The sequence below is a fragment of the Ovis canadensis genome, chromosome 12, assembly GCF_042477335.2.
Source record: "Ovis canadensis isolate MfBH-ARS-UI-01 breed Bighorn chromosome 12, ARS-UI_OviCan_v2, whole genome shotgun sequence".
Taxonomy (NCBI): Eukaryota; Metazoa; Chordata; class Mammalia; order Artiodactyla; family Bovidae; genus Ovis; species Ovis canadensis.
In genome coordinates this window covers 55,646,213-55,657,864 of record NC_091256.1, presented here as the reverse complement: position 1 = coordinate 55,657,864, position 11,652 = coordinate 55,646,213, and the positions used below count along the sequence as shown (strand labels likewise).

The window sequence follows — 11,652 nt, the reverse complement described above, 5'->3', positions numbered from 1 at the left end:
CCAGGTAGGGAGGGACGTGGCCAGTCACCCTTATACCTGCTGCACTGGGGCCAGGCTACTTGCACCCTCAGCGCATGGTGTGGGGGACACACAGGACACACTGACCACAAGCAGCCTCTGAGGAGAGTCTGGTCTATGGGCAGCTGTGCCCATCATGTTGCTCTGACCAGTTAGGGCCAGTTGGGTCGGGGGTGCGGGGTTGGTGGACCCAGAAGGACAGTGCCTGGGCTTTGGAGGCACTGCCACCTGGTGGCAGGATCAGGTATGGCAATGAAGACCGAGTTTCATTATCTACTTGGGGTTAGGACCTGCAGCAGAGGCTGTGCAATGAACAAGGGGAGCGGAGGGGGCCTGGGAGTGACAAGCAGTGGTTGGGTGCTCAGAAGAAACCAGCCGGTAAACAGTCTGCCAGCCTCAGGGATCACCCCTGGGCCAAAAGGGGCTGCTAAGAAGTGCCTCAAAGTGCTGTTTTTAATCTCATTCCCCACACTGGCCGTCCACACTGGAGGGGTTCACCAGAGACCCCTGTTGTAAAGCAGATGCCCCCTTCTCACCCAAACCCAGTGAATTATGTAAACCAGGACTGGAGCTGCAGAGGCTGAGAGATCCTGGAGCAGGCACAGCTGGGGCAGGGGTAGCAGTGGGTTCAGCTCCCGGATGGGGCTGAAGTCCCTTCCAGCTGCTCATCTGTGCCCACAGTTCAGCAGCACATTTGGCCGGTGCACCAAGGAAACTTCTCTGAGGGGCCTGTTTGTTCATCCAGCAAACAGAATGAAAGAAGCCAGCACCTCCCTCTGCTGAAACCTGGCCCAAGAACGAGGCATCTGGGTAGGGGGAAGCGGGACGCCTGTGCACGCACAGGGCTGAGTCAGGGGGTTGCAGGGGACTCAGATAGGCCAAGAGGAAACAGTCACACAGGAAGGGAAGCTCGCTGGGGCAACTGGAACCCAGCAATGACTCAGGGAAAAAAAGGACCCCTAGGATTCTGAGCCCTCAATGAGGGCAGGCGAGTCCCAGGGGAAAGCCTGCACTGCTCCATCCACAGTGGCAACTGCAGCCCTGCCAGACCCAAGCCTGAACTGCAGGACCCCAGAGACGGCTCACTGGCTCCTGCAGCCTCAGAGGCCAACTGGGCAGCCACATTCGCTGGCTGCCTCCCCACAGGCTCATCTGGCTGTCCCTCCCTGGGAGGGGGCAGGGAGGCCAAGGGCCCCGGTCCCTCAGGGTACCCACAGATCTGTGGGAGGACCTGCTCAGGGCTCCAGTGCAGGGCAGATGGTGCACTGGTCTCAGAGCCCATCAGCTTGATCCAGGCTTCTGGGTAACCGGTCCTGTTTTGGTCCCATAGCTCTGAGTCCAGGAACACACCTGCACCAACTGGGTCAGCCAGGAGAGGCTGACGGTGGGAACAGGGGTCTCTGCTGGTGCCCTCACACCACCCTGGGTCTCCCCGTGTGGGCAGAGCAGGGACTGCAAGGCCTGAGGTTGTCAAAGGGCTCCCGGCTGGGATGCGGGTCCCTGACACTCAGCGGCTGTTCACAGCCACCATTGCACAGCTGTGCTTCCAGCCCTGGCATTCAATGTCTGCCTGGGAGGTTGCAGCCGATCTCTTTGCTGTACCTCCTGGTCCTGCACATAAGTGACTCTGATTTATGTAAATCCAGGTGATGCCTAAATAATGTGCCCCGTACACATGAACTTACTCCGGACCTGTATCTACGTGGCAGCCATGCATCCGGCCCTGCCAAGAGCCACTTTCCTAGCTGTGGGGAACCAGAGGGGCTGCTGAGCCACCGCGCCCAGGTCGAGGGGCCGCCCACAGGGTTGAAGAACAGGAAGAACACCTGGGGCCAGTTGGTCTGGGCAGCCGCAGAGTGGAGACCCTGGCTGGGGGGCACAGTTGTGAGACGTGAGACCCTTCCTCTCAGGCTCACAAATCCAGCAGGCTCGTCTGTTGCAAGACCCTCTGCCTCAGGACAGGTACATGGCCAGATGGGGACACTGGCCATCGGCACCCACATCTGGCAAACTGTTACAGCCTGCGCAGCTCTGATGAGGGTCTTTTCTGCGGCATCAATCTGTATCTCCATTCACAGACATGTCTTATCATTCAACCTTCCTGAAACTTTCACTTCATAAATCTGTGACTACTAAACACTTCAGTTTCATGAAAAGCACCATCTAGATGAGAGACTGGCAAAGACAGCACCCAGATTCCACCTACTCCCCACTCCACCCACCCCATCTTCTCATCCACAACCCAGAACCACAGTCGTGAGTGGTTGTGTTAGTCGTTCAGTCGACTCTTGGCAACCCCATAGGCTATAGTCCACCAGGCTCCTGTCCATGGAATTCTTCAGGCAAGAATACTTGAGTGAGCTGCGATTCCCTCCTCCAGAGGATCTTCCCAACCCAGGGATCAAACCCAGGTCTCCCACACTGCAGAATTTTTACCATCTGAGACACCAGCGATCCTGCTTGAGGGCAATTTACTAACGAGAAGCGCTCCAGGTTGCTCTTGCTCATCATTGCGACCAGATCCCAGATAAAAAGGTGAGTGTACAACTTCCAGAGACAGTCTTGAAACTTCAGGAAACCACACTCTGGTCTCTTGAAAAATCACAGGCTGAACCCACCCTGGTGACTGCTGCCCCCTGGAGGCCACACATACTCTCTGCAGGCCACCTGGAGTGTTTGTTGGCAGCAGGAGGCTAAGATCCCCCATCAGGTCCTGGATGCGCTGTCGACCAGTAGGGCGCCTGCAGCAGCTGAAGGTGGGATGGGGGCACCGGCAGGTGTTGGGGGTACAGATGGAGAGGGGACAAGACAGGAGGAGCGGCCAGAGCCAGAAGCAACTGTCCTGGCTGGTGGCTCAGATATATACGGTCCGTGGAATTCTCCAGGCTGGAATACCGGAGTGGGTAGCCTTTCCCTTCTCCAGGGGATCTTCCCAACCCAGGGATCAAACCCAGGTCTCCTGCATTGCAGGTGGAATCTTTACCAGCTGAGTCACAAGGGAAGCCCAAGAATCCTGGAGTGGGTAGCCTATCCCTTCTCCAGCAGATCTTCCCGAATCAGGAGAGCCAGGGTCTCCTGCGTTGTAGGTGGATTCTTTACCAACTGAGTTATCAAGGTGCCCACAAATTAGAGGTGTGGGGTGAAAGGCAGGGGGAGGAGCTAAGAGAGAGTACAGTGGTTCCAAGGCCATCACCTTTCACCCCCAACACAGGGCCTGTTCTGCCTGGGGAGTCACTGAAGGTCCCAAGTGTCCCGTCAGCAGGTTGAAGGCTCCCCCAAGGGTAGTGTGCCCACTGGAGACCCTTTGTCCCAGAGAGTAAGCCAGTGTGCTGGCAACACCGAGAACCCAACCATCCCTCTGCCCCCTCCCCACCCTGGGAGCCCCAGGGCAGGACAAACTGCCAACCCCCTGCCCACCCCAGAAATGATACAGCAGCCGCTGTAGTGTAGCTTGTTTTTATTTATGTCCACAAATATTTCAAAAAAATTACAAAATACTCAAATGGAGAGAACACAGAAGTCACAATTTCTGGGTGTCTACTGTTTACACTGTGTTATCTCATGGCAAACTACTCATATATACATTTAGCTTCAAGATATATATAAACGTAGCAAATCAGAATGTACACTCCGCTCTGCTGCTGCCGCAGTGAAGCTCGACCTCGACGACAGTGAACAAGATACACGTGAAACACGGAAACGCAAAACTCAACTCCCAACCAAGGCAGGAAACCCAAACGGAAACCAGGGGGTTGGGCTTCAAAGACACCGCGAAGGTCTGGGGCCTCCTACACACACTGGAGTTGACCAGTGAGGGTTTCAGGCTGTGGGTTTTTAAATGGAAGAATCTCAGTGCTTCACCTGGGGACGTGAGGAGAAAACCAAAACCAAATGAGAAAACGCCTTCAGACGGTTTTCAAATACAGACTCCCAAGTACTTCACTCTCTCTTCTTTGGAAAAATGGACGATAGAGAGAGGAGATCAAGAAGGTGTAAGTAAACAGTAGGCATCATGGTCTACCAAAAGGGAGGAGAGGAAGGGTGGGCAGGCGGGGGTGTCTGTGCTGGAGCCGGGAGCAGCAGGAAGGGGCCTGGCTCAGAGGCGTGGAGCCTGAAGCACTGAGCCCGCCACCATGGCACATTGCTAGCCTTGGCCACATGACTGCTCCTGGCCAATCGGCCATGAAAGTGATGACCAAGTTTCCATCTGAGCCTGCATCCCCTCAAGGAGCTAAGGTTAAGGCAGAAATGGAATGAGAGAAAAACCAAAGAAAAAAATCTACTACTACAAACATTTTCAACAGACCAAACCACCCCTTATCTGTCCCAAATGAAACTGAACATGGTTTAACAGACACTGGAAATGCCCTCACCACAGGTCTGAATCCAGAACCTGAATCTGAGCTAATACCTGCTGGTTTCTAGGTCAAAGTGCCAGCCTCTTGTCCCAACTCTCTGTGGTCTGGGACATGCTTCATGTCCACTGACCCCAGGTGGGACTCCTGCTCTCCTTTCACTCTCGGCTGGGACCCCTGCACATCATGGCAGAAAAGGCCCTCAAGGGTCTGAGAGAGGCAGAAAGTTTCATCAAGAGGTGCGTAATGGCCCCCCAGTGTCCTCAACCTCTGTTGTGGAGAAAGGGCATCACGTGGGCTCCTTGGAGAGCAGAGGCAGGCTCGGGGCTTCCTGTCCCTTCGGAGGGGGCCCCACGTGGAGCCTGCTTCCCACTCTATGTCCACGACCCCTGTCCTGCTTCTGTGAGGCAGAGCGGGACACCAAGTGTGGTGATACAAGGACGCAACACAGGACTGCCACCCACAACTGGGACACCTCCCGGAGGCCCTGACCCCAAAGCAGCCTCTGAACAGGGCAAAGATGGCCCGGCCTCCCCACAAGGAAATCCGAATGACCACACACACCAGAAAGCAGGCTTCTGACAGATCCTTTGGCAAGCACACGTGCTTAGTGAGAATTATTTTCTTCAATTTTCTAGGATGTTTATGAAATAGTCCAAATATTGGTGGGAGGGGGAAGCAGTTCATCCAGACCAACCAAATGCGCGTGTACAGAAATCTACAAGGAAATCTACAAGCAGACACACAGGAACATGTGCTTTCGCGCCTGCAGAGACTGAACGGGGGACACTCAACTCCTGTGCTCCTGGTGCACAGCGAGTCGGCTGAGCTCACCGCGGTCTGCACCGCTGGCAAAGCAGGAGCCGGGAACAGACAGGAGCGAGAACCAAAGCAGCAACACAAAGAAACGGCTTGTAATGTTGTCCCTGCAAACCCCTGGCTGCTCCCAAACCTAGCCCCTAGCCTCCTCTGCCCCTTTTTAACTAGTAACGCCCATCTGTTCCCTTTAATTAAAGGGATAATTATATATAACTTTTTATTAAAAAATCAACTCTGTATTCTGTCAATAGCTGGTAGGAATTCACAATTAGTGACATGGCTGGAAAAAATAGATCAGAATAGTAGTTCGTGGAAGGAAAAAAAAAAGGCTGTTCTAAAATTATTTATTTACAGACGTAAAAAGCCATGCACAGAACCTCCTCAAATTATGAAGATCTCCTACAATGTATTAAAATAAAAGATTTTTTAAAAATTATAGCTCTTGGATTCCAAACTCAGATGCTGCAGACCGTGTGGGTTCTGGGACACACGCAACTGAGTGTGTCTGCACGCACTGAAGGGTGTGAGCTGGGATCTAGCACCTACTGAGAAAAATCAAGGAAGGAAAAGAAAGCTAAAGCCAAACCCCAAGACTGCAGGGGCACTTTCTGGGTGTTCAGTCCAGTCCAGGACTCACTAAGTTTCTGGGGGACTGTCATGCAGGGAGACCCAAACCAGTCTCAAGGAATCCTCTCTACAAACGAACACTATGTATGCTGATACATTTTTAGTTGTGGGGTTTTTAAATATATAAAGAAATCTTTAGAAGATATTCTTTTTGCTTTTAGAGCTCCTATTGTATGTAAAAAGTCCTGTTTCTCTCCCCCAAGAATTGGGGTTTCCACAGCCAACGTTAACAAATAAATAACTTATAACTGCTTGTCACCTTCTTTCTTCAGTCGACTAGAAAGAGAAGGAAAAAAAAAAAGGAAAAGTCATAGGTATCAGGCCTGGGCAGGCCTGCAGCTGGAGGGTCTGGATGCCTGAGTAGCCGCCACACTGCTGACCCCCTCCCCACCCCGCACCCTCTACCCCCACCACCAAGACCCTTAGGAGTCCCCTGACTGGCAGGAAAACAGCCTAGCACTTGTTGATATGGGGTGGGGAGCAGGGTGAGTGCAGCTGGGCTGGGGCGGGGGTTGGGGACCCACAGGCGGAGGGGCCTGGCCTCCCCCGCAGCCCCTCCCCACCTCACCTGTAATAATCCTCCTGACTGGGCAGGTGGCCACCATGCATGTGGGGGTGTCCGTGCAGCCACTGCTGCTCCATGGCCAGTCTCTGCAGCTCAGCCGACTGGGCGTGCATGGCCTGCAGCTGGTGGGCCGCCGACATGGGGGGTGGGATGGCCCCAGGCAGGTCTCGGGGGTAGGGGGTGCCTGCCAAACACCAAACAGCCTCTGTTATAGCAAGGCCAAGGCAGTGGCCAGGATGAGGCTGCCAAGGAGGTCAGGTCAGGAGAGAGCCTCCTGAGGGGAGGATCAAGAGGTCACCTACTGGGCAGGGACCAGCAGAGCAGAGCTTTTGGGGAGAAAGAAGTGTGGTGCCTGCGCAACACCCCCATCTCCCTTGGGGCCCCTCCTCCTCAGCCTACTGCTTGGTCATCACAGAGGCCTGCCCTCAGCCCTCCTACTCCCTCTGGGCTCCTGCTGTGCATTTACAGCCTCACCCCCAGCTCCCCAGGGGCAGGGGTCTGCCTGCCCAGCTCCCAGGTATTTCCCCCCCCCACAGGAGAGGCCTGTGCTGAACACACAGTAAATGCATGAACATCAGACCAGACCCCTGACCCAGCCCTCCCGGGCCCCCTCCTTCCCCAGGCGTCTTCTTACCAAACACTGGGTGACGGAGCATCTCGTGCTCATGGGGGGGCTGTCCAAGCAGAGGGTTGGGGAGGGTGCCAGGAGGGTAGGGAAAGCGCGCCAGGTGAGGGCCAGCGGTCAGGGGGTCGACCAGTGGGTGAACGGGGCCTGCTGAACCTAGAAAAAGGGGCAGAAGCACAGGGCTCGGGAGCCGCTCGCCCTCCTCCGTGGTATTCACAGCAACTTCCTCCTCTCCACAGCTGGCTTCTGGTCACTAGGCCATAAATAACCCTGACCTGCTAATCCAGAGTGGCTGTCACCCTCCCTGACCCCCAACACCTGCACGGAGATCCGGAAAGTGAGAGTGAAGAGCTGACGTCTTTCTTCCCCAGTCTCCTCAGCAGCCCCAATCTCATTTTGGCAAGGACCCTGGATCTGCACTGCCCCGGAGTCAACTGCCCCAGCCCCGTCCTGGGCCTGTGAGATCCACTGCCCCAAGCTGCCTCCCTGGCTCTTCACCCACAGGAACCAAAGCAAAGCAGGTGCTGCCTGACGGGGCTCAGAAAGCCCTGGCCTCTCTGAGTGACCCTCTCAGCACGTCGCCTGTCTATTCCCTGGAGTCACCCTCTCTGGCCCTGGGGCCTCTGCACCCACAACTCTCTAGGCCTGAGGACGCTCCTTCCCCGGCTCCAACACCTCCCAGTTCTCTGCTCAGTCTTCCTCCAGAACACTAACTGCTCCTCACAAACTCAGACACATTTATCGACTGCCCCCAGATTTGGAAGGTGAACGTGGACAGGGGTGTCACCAGCTTCTACGGCTGTGCCGGGCACATTGCGGATCCTCAGTAAACATTTGTCAGGTGAACGAACATGCTAAGAACACTCGCCTGTCCTCTTGCGGAACTGAGGCCCACCTGCTGCTAACCCCAGGGCTTAACCACAAACGTTCCTGGTGCTGGGACTACGGGGTGAATGCGACAGCTCCTGGTTCCCGTGTCAGGTGGGGCTGGGAACATGTGTAGGAAACTGGAGGTTGCCCTCTTTCCCTCTGGGGCCCACCCTGTCCGTTGTCTCTCTCCCCACCCAGAAGGGGCCCAGGGGCCCCCACAGCAGGCCCTGACCTCCCTCCCACCCTGTCTGGCCAGTCTGCAGAGCCGCCCAGTGGGACACCAATTGTGCCGGTGTCAGCCTCAGACCAGCCTGCACCCATGGCCGTCGACCGGTGGGCCTTCCAGAGCTCTTGCTCCTGAAGTGGACAAGACTGGGCAGTGCTGGCCAGGTGATCCAGCTCAAAGCTGGCAGAAGCCCAAGCCCCGTTCCCCGAGGGGGAGCAGAAAAGCTCTCACTGATGATAACCCCCAGCTTCCCCGGGTGTCCTAGTTGCCTCCATGTTGCCCCAAAGGCTCTGCCCTGCTCCTCCAGCCCTGTCTCTTGCTCCCAAGCAGCCCCAGTGAGCACAGGCCGCCTCCTCCATCCCAGCCCCACTGCAGGCACAGGACTGAGAACCCAAGCTTCATCAGGAGTCGGCGAGCAGAGGGCCCCAGGTAACCCTGGAGCCAGGGGGCACGCTGGGTACCCCCACACATGCCAGGAGCTGCAAGCTCTGCTCCGGACAGCACCCCTCACCCCCGCAGACCCACGGCAGGCGCCCACCTTGGTGGAGGGGGTCCTGCTGGTGGAGGTGCAGGTGCGAGTGGATGTGGGAGTGCTGGTGGTGGTGCGGGGTCACGTTGAACATCTGCAGCCGGGCCAGGGGGTCGCTGGTCAGAGAGGCCATGCGCTCGGCGTGGATGCGCTCAGCCGCCAGTCTGTCCGGGTAGCTCATCTCTGGCCGCAGCTGGGGCCCGGCCAGGGCCAGTCTCTCCCTCTCCAGGGGGTTCAGGCCGGGATGGAAAGACGCAAAAGGGTGGGGGCCAGCGGCAGGGGGGATGGTGAGGGCACCGTGCCGGGCGAAGTGCTCCATGGGGTTGGCGGCCGGGTGCAGGGGGTCCAGCTCTGGGGGCTTCACCTCGAAGCCCGGCTTCATCCGCTCCCGCAGCTCCCGCTCCCGGAGCTCCCGCTCTCGGATCTCGCGTTCCCGCAGCTCCCGCTCACGGATGGTGGGGTCGACGTTGTAGAGGCCGGGCATGTGGTAGGCCAACAGCGGGTCGGTGGGGTTGAGGGGCACGTAGAAGGGGTGGTTGCGGTTGGTGGGTGACATGACGTGGGGCCGGGCGTACTCGCTCAGAGTCCGGAGGGCCGGCGTGTCAGGCCCAATGTAGGGGGGCACAGCCGCGATGGTGGTGGGCGGGGGCTCGAAGGAAGGCCGCATGTGGCCGGGACCGCCAAGTTGGGGGTCGCTGAGGCGGCCTTCATGTGCCGAGCTGGACGCCTTCTGCAAGAGTAAAGAGGCCATGAGGGGCAGACGCCTCGCCCCTGGCCTAACCGACTGGGTCCCCCACCCTACCCCTGGTCCAGACCTGCCGTGACGGGGGACCGGGACCCAGAGGGGTTGGCATATTGTGGAAACAGAAGTAAGGCAGGTGGGTGCTGAGAGACAGCGAGGGGTGGCCCACTCAAGGCGGGCACGGGGACCAGCCCTCGACGCCTGCGGAGCAGGCTGCCCTCCCGACTCACGGCCGCTCGCTCAGCCTCGCGCTCCCGTTCCCGCTCGCGTTCTCGCTCCTTCTCCTTCTCCTTCTCTCGCTCCCGCTCCTCTCGTGCCTTCTGCTCGGCCTCTCGTTTGGCCTTCTCGATGGCCTCCTCCCTCTTCTTGGCCAGTTTGGATCCAGCCAGAGGCATGAAGTACAGATCAGTCCGTGCACACGAGTTGTAACCCCGGTCCAGGTGTTTGTAGAACCTACAAAAGGCCCAGTGTCACGCTGGGTCCCAGCCGAGGCCCCAGCTACCCCTGCCCTGGACACGCCTGGGTTCCCGGGACCTCTACCTGGCAGACTGGCTGGCGTGGCTGGGGGTGTCCACCACAGTGGGCTCAGGGGATGGGCTCCGAGGCGGGGGAGGGGGGCTCTCGGGCTCCTCAGCATCGTCCAGAGCCTCTTCCTTGATCTGGACGGTGGGGAGTGGGCAGGGTGCCCCCCCAGGTACGCTGCCTCCCGAAGAAACAGCACCAGAGCAGGGTGGCTGGGCCGAGGGGCCGGGTCCCGCCGGAGGAGTAGAGGTGGAGGGGCAAGTCGGAGGGGTGATGGGAGGGGGGCCCCCAGGGACAAAGGGGTGTTGGGCAAACGGGGGCTGGGGGGGCACCTGGTGGAGGCCTGTGGCAGGGTGGGAGGTGGCGGCGGGGGGCAGGCCCTGGCTCTGAGTCAGCACAGGGGGCTGTGCAGGGGATGAGGGCAGTGGCTGGCTCTGTGGCATGAGTTGCAGGGGTGGGGGGTGGGCTGAGGGCGGGTGGTGAGTGGACAGGGAGCTCAGGGGCTTCAGAGCAGGAGGGGGTGGGAGGTTGGCATTCATGGAGAAAGGAGAGGGCCCCGAGAGGTGAGGGGGGTGTTTGTGGGCCTGGGGCGCCGGCAGCTGGGGGATGGGCGTGGTGGGCGGGGGCTTGATGTGGGGCATGGCCAGGGGTGCTGGGGGCAGGGGCTGCTCCCGGGGGGGCTGCTGAGGCTGCAAGGCCGACTGAGGGGCAGGGGGCTGCAGGGAGGTGTGAGGGTGGGCTGCTGCCTGGGACACCTGGGGAGGGAGGCCAAAGGGCTGTGGGGGCCCCGGGTGCTGCAGTAGGGACCCAGCCTGGAGGCCATGAGGGCCAGGCGGGCCCTGACTGTGCAGGGGGGGCTGGGTGTGGGGTGGGCCGGTGGTCTGGCCGGCCGGGCCTGTCAGTGGCTGCAGCGGGGGGTGCGGTGAGGCCAGCCGCTGTGGGTGGAGAGCGGGCGCCTGTTGGATGTGGGCATGGGGAGCAGCAGCTGAGGGGGCCTGTGGCTGGGTGGGAGGCTGGGAGGCTGAGGGGGAGCCTTGTGAGGGGGCAGTGGGGGCGGCTGTGGGCCCCGGGGTGGGCAGCTGGGCAGTCCCTGGCAGGGCAGAGGAGGGGGCTGGGGCAGCCCCTCCAGGAGCCTGCAGGGCAGAGGGCTGCGTCGCCTGCTGGGCCGAGGAGTCTGAGTCACTCTCGTTGTCCTGGGGGCTGGGGATGCTGGGAGACGTGCTGCGATTGTCCTGGTCAATGTCTTTGGGGTCACTGCTGCCCTCATCGTTGACGCTGCGGCTGTCTGAGCTCTCCCCCTCGCCTTCGGACGGCGAGTTGGGCCGGCTGATCTCCTGGGGCCAGAGAAGGAAGATGGAAGGTCTAGGGGAGCCGGACACCCCCTGCCCCACCACATAGCGAGGTCTGGCTGAGGAGGCAGCAAGCGGGGCCCACAGTTCCTGCCCTGACTTGGCCAGTCTTAGAGGTGCTCTAGGCCCCTCCCTGGGAGGCAGGACACGGCCACCGCCCAGGGGGCTTCTCAAGGGACAGGAGCTGCTGGGGGCAGTCAATGCGGTTCAGCCTCAAGCCTCACCTGGGTTTTTGTCTTCTTGGAGCTGGTCCTGTCGGCCTCTTCTGTATCCGAGGTCCCCTTTTCCCGCTGGCGCTTGGTGCTCTTAAGAGGGGATGTGGCTTCCTCCTTCACCTTCTGCAGCAGGAAACCCACGAGAGGCCTCAGGCCAAGGGAGGATGGCCCAGCAGCCTCAGGGAATGAC

At 59.2% G+C, this 11,652-nt stretch overlaps 1 protein-coding gene across 7 annotated transcripts in view; it reads right to left on the bottom strand.

Annotated features, from left to right (window-relative positions):
* Positions 1-3,458: 3,458 nt before the first annotated feature.
* The window catches only part of RERE (arginine-glutamic acid dipeptide repeats), a 420,891-nt gene continuing 412,697 nt past the window's right edge, over positions 3,459-11,652 (bottom strand). For all 7 annotated transcript variants that reach the window (XM_069545778.1, XM_069545780.1, XM_069545779.1 and 4 more), the window contains 7 exons: positions 11,472-11,585; positions 9,917-11,232; positions 9,607-9,829; positions 8,644-9,364; positions 7,019-7,165; positions 6,388-6,568; positions 3,459-6,095 (listed from right to left, as the gene is read on the bottom strand). In XM_069545778.1, the coding sequence (XP_069401879.1) occupies positions 6,062-6,095; positions 6,388-6,568; positions 7,019-7,165; positions 8,644-9,364; positions 9,607-9,829; positions 9,917-11,232; positions 11,472-11,585 (2,736 nt within the window). In that variant the 3' untranslated portion in view covers positions 3,459-6,061. The remainder of the gene's footprint in view (positions 6,096-6,387; positions 6,569-7,018; positions 7,166-8,643; positions 9,365-9,606; positions 9,830-9,916; positions 11,233-11,471; positions 11,586-11,652) is intronic.